This window comes from Podarcis vaucheri, assembly GCF_965113315.1.
Source record: "Podarcis vaucheri genome assembly, chromosome: 12".
Classification (NCBI taxonomy): domain Eukaryota; kingdom Metazoa; phylum Chordata; class Lepidosauria; order Squamata; family Lacertidae; genus Podarcis; species Podarcis vaucheri.
In genome coordinates, this window is record NC_138750.1 from 37,170,379 (window position 1) to 37,185,053 (window position 14,675).

The 14,675-nt window shown below is 41.9% G+C and overlaps 1 protein-coding gene across 4 annotated transcripts in view; it reads left to right on the top strand.

Moving 5' to 3' along the window:
- The window catches only part of CDK6 (cyclin dependent kinase 6), a 101,283-nt gene that overhangs the window by 25,009 nt on the left and 61,599 nt on the right, over positions 1–14,675 (top strand). For all 4 annotated transcript variants that reach the window (XM_082194196.1, XM_082194198.1, XM_082194197.1 and 1 more), the window contains exon 3: positions 12,982–13,117. In XM_082194196.1, the coding sequence (XP_082050322.1) occupies positions 12,982–13,117 (136 nt within the window). The remainder of the gene's footprint in view (positions 1–12,981; positions 13,118–14,675) is intronic.

A 14,675-nucleotide genomic window follows, 5' to 3' on the forward strand; every position in this document is an offset into this window, starting at 1 on the left:
TATGGAAACACATCTGTAGGATTTTCACAGTGGATATAAAAAGGATACAGTTTGTAATAAAGAATTCTTACCCAAGCAAGAGGGTGTTTCTCATGGTGTTGTCTGCTTCTTCCAGAAATATTTGGCAGAGACATTGCTAGAAGTTGTTTTGTAGTATTAAGGCCTAATACATGTTCTACTTAAATGTGCTCAGTTTAGATAGCATTTGTGGCTGCAGTTGTAGATATTTATGCTCAATTAGAGACAGAAGGGTAAAGGGTACTTGTTCAGTTTACTGTCTTCAAAATATTTCAAGATCTTCAGAATGTTCTTCCCACTATTGTTAGTTCAGAGGTGCTGACACTGGGTATACCTACTACAGTTTTAAACCAGTTTTAAACCTGGTATCTCCCGGAGAATCCTAGCAAGTGTACTTTGGACAGAGTGTTGTGCTTAAAGATCCCTAGAACTACACATAAACTCCATCAGGAGTTCAGCTGAAAAAACCGCAAATTGTATTCTTAAATTCTTCAGAGCACAAGGGGGCTTCTTTGTCCCCGCAGCTCTAAAATTATACAAGGCCAAAACTTTGGCACAACTCCTGTATGGTTCCTTTTTGGGTCTGCCTTCCTCTGCTTTCTCCCCCCTTGAGAGAGTTCAATCTAGACTTCTTAGAGCTCTCCTCCAAGTCCCCAGATGTGTCTCAAACGCATGGGTGAGATTGGAAACGGGGATGATGAGAGTGGAGGCTAGCATTTGCTTAACATCAATATACAAATGGCTGACATTGAATCTGCTCCCCCGAGGGATAGCCCCACTGATCCTCTGCTACCAATTCTAGTCAGGCTGGCAGACTGCAGTTCTGAACACCCTCCAGAAACTGGGTTTTGCCCCTCAAGCCCTTCTAAGTCTGGGCTTGGACCAGGCAAAGAATATTAGATACTGAGAGACAACAGGACTGTGCAAGGTGCCCCGACTATAGAATTGGAGAAATCGAGAGATACATAGCCGCACTGGCAGCATATATCTCCTTTCTCGTATCTAGAAATGCAAGAAGGGCCTTTACACTTGCCAGAAGCGCGGCTCTTCCCTCGCTGGTCCTGGATGGAGCCTTTAGAAAAGTCCCCTATGCCCAGAGACTTTGCACCTGTCCATTGGGAGAGATAGGAAGCCCAGAACACTTATTCTTTAAATGTTCCTTTTACGAAGAGGCACACAGTAGGTTCATTGATCGCCTACTGGTGAGGCTCACCGACCTCCCGCAAAAGCAAAAACTTGACCTTTTGCTGTTAGGCAAAGACCAGAAGAAGACCTGGATGGTTGCCAGATTCTGTGTGCAAATCTGTAGACGCAGACCATCGCCCAACTCAAAATAGTCTGGCATGAAAATCCCCAAACCCGGTTCCATGGGTGACTCTGAGTCAACTCCCTAGGATAGTTTATTGTTGCACAGTGTGTCTAAATTCATTATTGTACATTGTTTTAATTGTCTGTTTTACTGAATGTTTTTATTTGTTTTTAGTTTTTATCTGTTTTAATTATCAGTTTTGTTTTTTATCCACTTAATATTCTATTCTCTGACTGCTGGTCTATGACTGTAATAAACTGATTAATTGATAATTGAATCCCTAGAACTATAGTTACTTGGGAGAGGGCATTCATGTTAATACAGCTAAATCCATAATATAGTCTTAGGATTGGGTACACATAGCTTCTTTGCACACAAATTATATACAATGGCTGCACCCACAGGTTGGCACTCCCATGGATAACCATATTGTGTGAACTGGTTAACCATGCATATTGGCATGTAACAACTCCCACTAATGCAGCTGCTAGAAGTGCTTCTATGTCTATGGGAACAGTTGCTGGCTATATTTGTGATTGGCTAACCTACACCATATATTTGTCTTGGGGAACTAATGCCTGGGAGACAGACTGATGTGTTCCTAAAATGTGTTTTGTGAAGGAGTGAAACTTCAGGGTTTGTGTACATGTTGCCCTGTTGCTGTATGTAGAACCAACAACTCCATTTGTAATTAGGTAGCTACACACTTATTACACACTCTCTAAGGAGAGGCTTGAAGTAACTGAGAACTCTATTTTGCTGTGGACAGATGCTGATGGCTAGTACTCTGGAGTAAATGAGAACAAAAGCCTAATGTGTGCATAATTCCACAATGACAAGACCAAGCTTTAATTGTTTTACCTTCCAATCTACAACCTGGTTGTGATTAAGTACTTTGATTTAAATGAACTTGTTGAATTCTATGAGACTAACAACCTGATGCACATTGCTCTCCATTGACCCACATTGTATTGCTGAGAAAGTGGGCATAGTGTTGCAGCTTAAACTGTATTAAAACAAATTATATAATTTTATCTTGGTTGTGGAACACTAGGTAGCCCTACTGAGAGTCTTTGAGCTCCACATAAGCCCTTTGTCAAGAAAAAGATATTCAGAAGATCTGCAGGTGTGCATTCCTTTGTCTTGAACAGAGGGAGTTAGGATTTTGAATATGTTACAATATTGTACACTGAATGCATGCACTTGGGAAGTGGAGTCACACCTGCTACCCCTCCCCTCTCCTCCCCATTCAGCATCGCTATTAAAAGAGCCTATTCATGTACAAACAAACTATACCTGCATATGCTCTGTATAAATGCAATTAGAAACCATGCTTTAGATAGGCATATCTAAAGTCTTCTAGATGTTGTTCTGAATGTATGTAGAGAACACATGTAGGTACATATGCAGAGGCATTATGACTCTGAATACCAGTTGGTGGGAATCACAGGTGGGCAGAGTGCTCTTGCACTCATGTCCAGCTTGCAGACTTCCCACAGGCATCTGGTCAGCCACTGTGAGAACAGGATGCTGGACTAGGTGGGCTGTTGACCTGATCCAGCAGGCTTACCTTACGTTCTTCGGTTTTAAAAACACATTCATTGGGCACCAGTGGAAATGATCCTGCTCCCCCCCCCCCGATTCAATGTACAGTGGTGCCCCGCAAGTCGAATGCCTCGCAAGATGGAAAACCCACTAGACGAAAGGGTTTTCCGTTTTTGAGCTGCTTCGCAAGACGAATTTCCCTATGGGCTTGCTTCGCAAGACGAAAACGTCTTGCGAGTGTTCCGATTTTTCCCTGCTTTCCCCCCTTTTTCTAAGCCGCTAAGCCGCTAATAGCCTTTTAGCCGCTAAGCCTTTAATAGCCGCTAAGCCGCTAATAGCGCTAAGCCGCTAATAGGGTTGCTTTGCAAGACGAAAAAACCGCTAGACGAAGAGACTCGCGGAACGGATTATTTCCGTCTTGCGAGGCACCACTGTACAGTCGTACCTTGGAAGTCGAATGGAATCCGTTCCGGAAGTCCGTTTGACTTACAAAATGTTTGAAAATCAAATTGCAGCTTCTGATTGGCTGCAGGAAGCTCCTGTAGCCAATCAGAAGCCGCAGAAGCGCTGTCGGAAGTTCGGGTTCCAAAAGAACGTTCGCAAACTGGAGCAATCACTTCCGTGTTTGCGATGTTTGGGAGCCAAAACATCCGAGTTCCAGGGAGTTCAGGATCCAAGGTATGACTGTACACAATTATAACAGTCCTCTTGTACTCAGAACCTGACAGTTTGAATTGACAAACGTGTTCCAACAGATTCACATGTGGGTAGCTTTAAATGGTATTCCTAAGGCATGGCATTGAATTATTTGGATCTCAAAATATCAAGGCAGATACCTGTTTAAAAAGTATATTATACAGTTCAGTAAAAAAAATATGAAATTAAAATAAAGCAAATAGCTGTAATGTGAAGTTTTTATTGTTTGATGTTTTACTGTGGTTTTATACTTTGTTAGAAGCTGCCCAGAGTGGCTGGGACAACCCAGTCAGATGGGCTGCATATAAATGATCAATAATAATCATCATCATCATCCCTGGATACCAATTGCTTGATATAATGAAATATTGATATGTATAATATTTGTGCTTTCAAAGTGTCTCATAGAGTTTATGAACAAATTGTGGTTGCCATCATTATTCAACCTGGTAGCATGGCCTGTCTGGTGGTAACTTTCTCCAGGGCAGTTTTGGAATCCCAGTCATGAATTCCCTCCCCACTGAATTGTTGCTGCTGCCACCTGCCCCCAATCACATTCTTTCCATGGACAGTGAAAAACATATTTATTTCTCTGAGACTTTGGGGAAAGTGGCCCATTATTTATTTCTGATGAATTGTGTATAGCGTGGATTAAAAATGTAACAAAACAAATAAATTAAAAGTCCCCCCTCACACTTTCCAGAAAGTAAAATAGATATTTGGATTTCAAATAAGCTTTGTAACAACTCTTGAGTTCTACTCCATATTTGTTTGCTAGGTGCATACAAATATGCCGGGGAATTATCTCATGCAGATCTCATTGAAGCCCTGTTCCTTAGCAGTGCTCTCTGTACTGGAGAGGACCCTGGTGGATTGTGCCCTTGGATTTTTAGCCTGTCCTACACACTCAGATTCTGCAGTGAGTACTCAAAATACTCAGTTTGACAGGGAGGTTGATCAGTCACTAAAAGAACCCAGCCACAGAAACTTGGCCAGAACAAATCATCCTCCACTTGCTTGCCATGCACATGGGTAGAATAATAATATCAAGCCAAGTAACTTGGGCAAGATGTTAAAACATATTGTAGTTTAATGTTACTTGTTAATTAAACTTATACCACTTTTCCAGTTGTGTATTTCCCAAGATAATTCATCATGACAACATTATATGATGAAACAGAATGCACAACAAAAATAAATGAATGAAAACAGTAACAATGCCACCAACCCCCAAATCACTAGCACTATACAGTCAGGAGCCAGAGGTGTAAAACCCTTTACAGCCAAGGGACCTGGCAGCCGTAAGCATTTGATTGACCTCTAGAAGAAATGTGCAGAATATTGATGGTGTTCACATTCTACACAGAGGAATCTTTTTAAAAATTCTGCATTAGGTGAAAGAGAGCTTTGCCAATGTATTAAATACTTGGCAAAAAAGGTGTTTAAAAATTAAGTAAATGTTGTTTAACAGAAACATACAGTTGGAAATATTTTTCAATGTTTATGTTCAGATCTCATACCTGCCTGGCTCCTCTATGTTTGTTTACTGTGATACATGATTTATATAAATATATTGCAAATTATTAACTCCTGACAAATTTCAGGGAATTTAAATTTAACTAGTGACTTCAGCACATAGTGGTCCTGCTATGCAAAGGCACTCCGTCCATGTTCCTTACCTAACTGAATCTAAGAAGATCTCTGCAGGATCAGACAAAAGGCATGAGCACAGTAGCAGCCTCTTGCTCACAATCCCCAGCAAATAGTGCTCAGAGACATACTTCCTCTGATACCAGACATGGCACATAGCCATCATGACTCAAAGTCCTTTTTTCCTCCATGAATTTGCCTATTCTTATTTTGATCCTTGAAAACGGGCTGTTTTACCTATGTAGGAAAACGGCGCTGCAAGTGCACCGTGATGGAGGACCTCTGTAGCCACCCCCAACAACACGATCTCATGATGGAAGGGGAGGGAACAGCTGCAGTCGCCTGCGATTCCTGCGCAATGTTTGCCATCTTGCCAAAGGTTGCAGGCAGCTTTACCTGCAGCAATTGCATGTTGATTGCCCTATTAAAAGACAAAGTCCAGCAACTGGAGGAACGTGTAGCTACGCTCCAAAGAATTAGAGAGCTGGAGCTCTTCCTGGAAGCAACAGAGCACACCGTCCCCACCAAGGAGGAGACAGGGGACTCCCCTGAGAAGGAGGCTTGTTCACCAACACAGGAGCCAGATATATGGAGAAACGTGACTCAAAGAAGTAGGAGGCCCAGGGTCCACTCTGATTGTCTAGAAATACACAATCGCTTTGAGGTCCTCTCCCCTAGCATGGAAGACGAAGAGCAGACTCCATTTGAGGATCTCTCCCTCATTACAGTCGATCAGGTATATGAAGACGAGCAGCAAAGTCAGTCCTCAGGGAATGTGCAGGTGACCTTGGAACGGACAGCTCACGGAAGAACCCCGACCAAACCCAAGAGGAGGCGTGTAGTGGTGATAGGGGATTCCCTACTGAGGGGAACAGAAGCAGTGATCTGTGGGCCTGACAAGATGTCTCGGGAAGTGTGCTGTCTCCCCGGGGCTAAGATCCAAGATGTAACTGAACGACTGCAAGGAATCATAAAACCCACTGACGAATACCCCTTCCTCTTGGTTCATGTGGGAACCAATGACACTGCAAGCAATAGCCTCCAGAAGATCAAAAGAGACTACGAGGCTCTCGGCAGGAAATTGAAGCAACTAAATGCACAAATTGTCATCTCGTCTGTCCTCCCAGTTGAACGACGTGGCCCAGGGAGAGAGGGGAAAATAGTGGAAGTGAACAGCTGGCTTCGCAAATGGTGTAAACAGGAACGGTTTGGATTCTTAGATCACGGACTGCAGTTTCTTGAAGATGGACTTCTGGCAAGCGATGGGCTGCACCTCACAACGGTTGGGAGAAATGTTTTTGCCAAAAATCTCAGAAACCTCATCAGGAGGGCTTTAAACTGACTAATGTGGGGGAGGGAGACAATGCTCCTGAAGGTAGGAGTCTATCAATTAATGAAGATGATCATCCAAATGTCATAGACCAAATGGAGCAAACAGCACGCGGACCTAGTGGTGGGAGGAAAAAATCCTTAAATAAGAGACACGGGGGAATGATTAATGGACTTCAATGTCTGTACACTAATGCGCAAAGCATGGGAAATAAACAAGATGAGCTTGAGCTCTTGGTACAGCAAACTAAATATGACATAATAGGCATCACTGAAACCTGGTGGGATAAGTCCCACGATTGGAATGTAATAATGGGGGGATACAATCTATTTCAGAGAAACAGACCAGACAAGAAAGGAGGAGGAGTGGCGTTATATGTCAGGGATGTGTATACCTGTGAAGAGATCCAAGATTTAGAACCTCAAAGCCAAAGTGAGAGTATTTGGGTCAAAATTAAGGGAGAGAAGAATAACAGAGACCTCATTGTGGGAGTTTACTATAGATCCCCAAGCCAAACGGAGGACATAGATGATGCCTTCCTGGAACAGATGGCCAAGCATGCAAAAGGAAGGGAGATAGTAGTAATGGGGGACTTCAATTACCCGGATATTTGTTGGACGTCAAACTCAGCCAAGAGCATAAGGTCAAACAGATTCCTCACTGGCCTTGCAGACAACTTCATTGTCCAGAAAGTGGGAGAAGCAACAAGAGGAACAGCCATTTTAGATCTGGTCCTAACCAATGTTGATGACCTGGTTAGTGGGGTAGATGTGGAAGGATCATTAGGCGCGAGTGATCATGCTCTTCTGAAGTTTACTATACAGCGGAAAGGAGCAGCCAAGCATACTAGGACTCAATTTCTTGACTTTAAGAAAGCCGACTTCATAAAACTTAGGGAAGTGCTGGGTGAGATCCCATGGACAGCAATACTTAAAGGAAAGGGAGTTCATGATGGCTGGGAGTTTGTTAAGAGGGAGATAGTAAAAGCACAACGACAGGCAATACCAATGAGACGGAAACATGGAAGGTGCCTAAAGAAGCCAGGGTGGCTATCTAAAGAACTTTTAACTGAATTAAGATTAAAAAAGGATGTGTACAAAAAATGGAAAAGGGGGGAAACCACCAAAGAGGAATTCAAACAAATAGCCAGCACGTGTAGACACAAAGTCAGAAAAGCTAAAGCACAGAATGAACTCAGGCTTGCTAGAGAGGTTAAAAGCAACAAAAAAGGCTTTTATGGGTATGTTCGTAGCAAAAGGAAGAACAAAGAAACTGTGGGGTCACTCAGAGGAGAAGATGGTGAAATGCAAACAGGGGACACAGAAAGGGCTGAACTACTCAATGCCTTCTTTGCCTCAGTCTTCTCCGATAAAGAAAACAATGCCCGACCTGAAGAATTTGGAGCAAATGATTCAGCAAAGGAAACACAGCCCAGAATAACTAAGGAGATAGTACAAGAATATTTGGCTAGTTTAGATGTATTCAAGTCTCCAGGGCCAGATGAACTGCATCCAAGAGTATTAAAAGAACTGGCAGATGTGATCTCAGAACCACTGGCAGTCATCTTTGAGAATTCCTGGAGAACAGGCGAAGTCCCGGCAGACTGGAGGAGGGCAAATGTTGTCCCTATTTTCAAAAAGGGGAAAAGAGAGGACCCAAATAATTACCGCCCAGTCAGTCTGACATCAATAGCAGGGAAGATTCTGGAGCAGATCATTAAGCAAACAGTCTGTGAGCACCTAGAAAGGAATGCTGTGATCACCAATAGTCAGCATGGATTTCTGAAAAATAAGTCATGTCAGACTAACCTGATCTCGTTTTTTGACAGAATTACAAGCCTGGTAGATGAAGGGAACGCAGTGGATGTAGCCTACCTTGATTTCAGCAAGGCATTTGACAAGGTGCCCCATGATATTCTTGTAAAGAAGCTGGTAAAATGCGGTCTTGACTATGCTACCACTCAGTGGATTTGTAACTGGCTGACTGACCAAACCCAAAGGGTGCTCATCAATGGTTCCTCTTCATCCTGGAGAAGAGTGACTAGTGGGGTGCCACAGGGTTCTGTCTTGGGCCCGGTCTTATTCAACATCTTTATCAACGACTTGGATGATGGACTCAAGGGCATCCTGATCAAATTTGCAGATGACACCAAACTGGGAGGGGTGGCTAACACCCCAGAGGACAGGATCACACTTCAAAACGACCTTGACAGATTAGAGAACTGGGCAAAAACAAACAAGATGAATTTTAACAGGGAGAAATGTAAAGTATTGCACTTGGGCAAAAAAAATGAGAGGCACAAATACAAGATGGGTGACACCTGGCTTGAGAGCAGTACATGTGAAAAGGATCTAGGAGTCTTGGTTGACCACAAACTTGACATGAGCCAACAGTGTGACGCGGCAGCTAAAAAAGCCAATGCAATTCTGGGCTGCATCAATAGGAGTATAGCATCTAGATCAAGGGAAGTAATAGTGCCACTGTATTCTGCTCTGGTCAGACCACACCTGGAGTACTGTGTCCAGTTCTGGGCACCACAATTCAAGAGGGACACTGACAAACTGGAACGTGTCCAGAGGAGGGCAACCAAAATGGTCAAAGGCCTGGAAACGATGCCTTATGAGGAACGGCTAAGGGAGCTGGGCATGTTTAGCCTGCAGAAGAGGAGGTTAAGGGGTGATATGATAGCCATGTTCAAATATATAAAAGGATGTCACATAGAGGAGGGAGAAAGGTTGTTTTCTGCTGCTCCAGAGAAGCGGACACGGAGCAATGGATCCAAACTACAAGAAAGAAGATTCCACCTAAACATTAGGAAGAACTTCCTGACAGTAAGAGCTGTTCGACAGTGGAATTTGCTGCCAAGGCGTGTGGTGGAGTCTCCTACTTTGGAGGTCTTTAAGCAGAGGCTTGACAACCATATGTCAGGAGTGCTCTGATGGTGTTTCCTGCTTGGCAGGGGGTTGGACTCGATGGCCCTTGTGGTCTCTTCCAACTCTATGATTCTATGATTCTATGAACTGGAACCTGTCCTTGTGTCTGAGGAAGGTTTTTGTTGCATGAAAGACTGATAAAGAAATAACTTTAAATTGGCATATTTATACTACGGGCAAGGACACAAGATTTGAAACTGTTCTAGGCTACTTAGAATTTGTATAGATGTACCGATAGGATGAGGCAGAATGGGTTGGTACCTTTATTTCTCAGTGTGTGGGGTTTTCTCTTTGCATGATGAGCCTACCACTTCTCAATTTCAAAGAGATACCTAATGTATTAGAATTTTTTTAAAAATGGATTTGGTAAAGGCTTCATAATTCATTTTTGTGACTGCAGCGGTAGACACATATCTACTTTTACTGCACTAGTTTCCAAGGCCAGATAATACATAAGCCATGGCAGAGAAGATGCAAAGGACCTTTCACATGGTGATGGTCACTGAGTCATGTAAACAGTTTCATGCTGGAAGGGAGAGTTCATGCATGGATTGTTTCTGCTCCACCACAGTTCCATGAGTCCCCTCCTCCAAAACTACGGTGAATTCACAAGTAGCCATTTTGTGTGAGCAGCTACATTCACAGCTACCGCTACATCTAGACAGACACATGGACAAATCCAGTATAATTGCAAGCCATTATTCTATACCAGTTCTTTTTCTGTACTTTTAAAATATATGTAGTGCAACTATGTTCCTGTCATTCTTCAGGCTACCTGAGCTAGCTTCGCTGAAGTCTAGCATCTCTCACTGGATTTGCTAGAAGATACCATGTTATAAAGCATCATCTGTACAATAAAATATTACATTGCTTAAAAAAATTAACAGATCTTTAAATTCACCCTTTAGTTATTTCTCTGTCGACTCTTTGTCTACTGCAAGGTAGAAGTACTTCAGGAACTCATCTTCCAATTTTCCTTTAACTTGAAAATGAATGTGGCTGAAGCCTGTAAGCTAGTGCAAGCCCTATTCAGCTCTGGGTTAATTGGGGCTTCTCTGCTTAGCCCAGGTAATCTCTGAAATGGCAGATCAGAATCTTAACTGAAAGATTACTGTGCTTCCACTTACAGGTTGGTTTGGCTCTTTGTTCTTTGGGATATTAATGCTTACCCAATTTGCAAACTTCCTTTGATATCTGAAGATGAAAAAGTTCTAGACAAAGGCAAAGCATTTTTCTTAACTATATTTTTCTTAACTGCATTGTGACCTCTCTGGTATTATAGAATACACAACCTACTTACAAGGGACAGATGGTATCTTCAAGAGAGAAATTAAAGTTGTAGGAAGCAGTTGAAAGTGGAGCCTAGAAAGAGTGCATGTCTAGGGCAGATTCAGCTGTGTAGTATGTACCGAGTTTGGAAAAGTAAATTGCTACTTTCACTGGATCTTCCCTTTCTCCATAGTTTATGCTTCTTGGAAAGGGTGATGATGGGGGCAAACTGCTTGATAAACCTCCCTTTCCCTTTGAACATACCAATAGCTGTACAGAGAAGCAAAGTGCTCAAGGACATGGAGCAACAACTCCCCTATAAGGAAAGCCTACAGTATTTGGATGGGGGGAGAAATTAGTAGAGGGGCATGATAAAAGTGCATAATATTATACATGATGTGGATAAAGTGGATGGATATAAGTTTATCTCCTCTTTTAATGCTATTATGTGGGGTCATCCAATGAAACTGAATATTGGAAGATTCAGAACACACAAAAGTACTTCTTTACATAGCAGACAGTTAAACTATGTACCGTATTTTTTGCACCATAACACTCACTTTTTTCCTCCTAGAAAGTAAGGGGAAATGTCTGTGCGTGTTATGGAGAAAATGCCTACGGGTGGCATGCCTATGGATTTTCCTCCTCTAAAAACTACGTGCGTGTTATGGTCGGGTGCGTGTTATAGAGCGAAAAATACGGTAATTGTCTCCTGCAATATGTAGTGATGGCTGTTGTCTTGGATTACGCTAAAAGGGGATTAGACAAATTCAGAGAGGATAAGACTCAGTGGCTGTTAGTCGCAATGGCTGTATTCATCCAACTCTATTATTTTCATTGCCATGATCCTACACTTTGTCAAAGGGAAACTTCCCACCGGAGTAGAATTCATATATTGAACAGATGGAAAGCTCTTTAATCTGAGTAGGCTGAAAGCAAAGAGTAAGGTTACCGTAACTTCCGTCATAGAGCTTCAGTATGCTGATGACAATTTGCAAGCTTTCCCAGAATCTTACAAAAAGCTTGGCCTATCACTCAACATCCAAAACACCAAAGTGCTGCACCAACAAGCACAAAACAACCCCTCTGCAGCGCCACAAATCCAACTCATTGGTGTACCGTTGGAAAGTGTCAATCACTTCTCCTACCACAGCAGTTATTTTTCCATAAGGGCCAACATTGATGTTGACATCTAGTATTGCCTGAGCTCTGCGAGTGCAGCTTTCTCCCAATTGAAGTGCAGAATGTTTGAGAACCAGAACATTCGCAGGGAGGGAAACCAAAAGGCTTGTTTACAAAGCTATTGTACTACCAAGCTTACTGTATGCCTGTGAAATATGGACGACTTGAAAGATTTCAGCAATGGTGTCTCCAAAAATTTTTTACCTATAACTTGGGAATGCAGGGGAACTTGCCTGATTATCATCTTCCAAAGCAACTACTCTATTCTGAACTTTAAAATGGAAAGCGTAATGCTGGTGGTCAACAAAAGAGGTTTAAAGAATCAAAGACTCTCAAGGTAATTTGTGCTTCCACTGTGGAAGAACAAGTAGATCCAGAATTGGCCTCCACAGTCACTTACAGACTCACTGTTAAGACCGTGTTCTTGGAAGACAATCTTATTCTGCTATGAGTGATCACCAAAGAAGATTCTGCTTCCAGAATCAGTGGCCGTATGCCTCAGAATACCTCTTGCTAGATATCTGTGTGTTTGGTACCCAGATTAAGCAGGATTTTTCTGCATGTCATGTTTCATAATAAATGAAAGTTATTTCAAAGGACTCCTTTGCAGTGTTCGAAACTCCCATTGTTCTAGGTGCATTTTGTGACCGGGAATATCATTAGTGTGAGCAGCTCCTGAGCTCTGGGCGCAGTACTGTGGCTAAGATTTCATATTAAAACTGCAGAGTTGAAGGATGAGAGGACCTTTTTCTGCCTTCCAACTTCCAGCTACTCCGAAGACTGGAGAAGAGACCCTCTTAAGAATATTAGGGGGTGGGCAGGGGAAGGACAAGACAATGTGAAAAATGAATATAATATTTTAGCTGCAGTTCATTCATTTTCAGCTTTGTATTATAAAAAAAATATTGCCTAGACATTTGGTTTTGTGCCCATAATCTAGGTTTAAGGTGCCATTTAGATCCTAGCTTTCATATCTCAGTTTCTAACACTAATCTTTTGCTGGTTTCCACCCATTTACTTAGCATTTATGTGTTTTTCCCCTTTCTTAGGTTGTTCGATGTATGCACAGCATCCCGAACAGACCGAGAGACGAAACTAACACTGGTGTTTGAACATGTTGATCAAGACTTGACCACTTATTTGAATAAAGTTCCAGAGCCTGGTGTGCCTAGCGAAACTATAAAGGTATCAAAGAAGGGTAGGGGAGGTTTGTACATAATTTTATGGAATAATATGCTAAAGACAAACATACAGCGGAAGCATTTTCAGGACAACTTCTATCTGATTTAGAGGAGATTAAATTAATTACTTCTCTCTCAAATTCAGAGGCATTGGTTCTTATAAAAATAATTTATAATTAATTATAAAAAATGCTCTTCATCATGGTTTCAGCTCCTGGGTTGAGAACAAGTGGTTTGAATAAACCAGTTTGCAGTGTTCAACTAAAATCACAAACTACAGTTAGTTGTAAATCAGAATCAGAAGCTTCTAGTCATCCCCCCCTTTTATCTAAAGGCTGGGTACATATGGGGAAAGGGGAGAAAAGTGTTCATGAGCCTGAGGCTTCCCATTGCTTTTGCTTGTACCAGCAAACCATGGTTCACATCTGAACTGGGCCTCTGTATTTATTATCAGCCTCTAGTAAAGAACCATAGCTCAGCAGTAGAGCTCATGTTTTGTAGCCAGAAGCCCAATGGCATCTCGGGTAGGTCCAGAAAGAGCAGGGAACTGCTTTTTGGAAAGTTGCTGCCAGTTGATTGGGGTAGCCAAAGTGCTATCATTCAAATGTTGGTGGTCTGCAATTTTCATCATACCAGATCTTTGGTCATGGTTGTAGAAGGTGATAGGAATTGTAGTCCAGGAATATCCGGAGAGCACAGTGTTAGCTAATCCTATTTTACCCAGTAGTAAACTATATGGAACAATGGTCTGACTCAACGCCAAGCAGCTTCATATATTTATATGATTTTGTTATTTATTTGCTATCCAGAATATTCCTGTGCTGTATTTTAGTGCATTCCATTATCATGTTCCTATGACTCGTGTTTATGTGTTTTTGATAAGTCTATTAGATAGTTGGAAGGCAGAAAGAGCCTGTCCAGTTTTGTCCAGTATAAGAGGCAGATAATAATAATAAATTTATTTTATTATTTATACCCCACCCATCTGGCTGGGTATAAAGGCTTGGGCAGGCATGGTTTTTTTATTTGATTCATATATTTTAAATATTTTGATCTTTCTGCAAAATGCTCATGGTGGCTTGCAGTTAATATAAGAAATACACTAAAACGATGAATACACAAGAGTTGCCAGCAACAAATTATCATGTCCTTAACCAAAAGCTTGAGAGAAAAAACAGGCATCACTCAATGTCTAAATGATAAAAAGTAGGCACTAGGCAAATATTTATTCAGGGGAGCTCTCCATAGGAGGGGGTGCCACTACAAAAAAGGCCCTGCCCCAGGTACAACTCAGTCTCTGAAGATAAGAATGCTCAGGGTAGGACTTGAGATCTTAAAGAATGGGCATATTCATATAGAAGAGAACATCCTTCAGACACTGATTATAGGTCACTTAGAACATCATAAGTCAAAGCCTAGGACCTTGAACTGTATTGGAAACAAATTGGAAATCCTTTGACATCTACAAGATATGGTCATTACATATACATCTGCTATAAAAAAAGTAAAGCCAGCATGCCATGTTTGAGCAATGGGTACTGTCTTTAATGATATACTCAGTG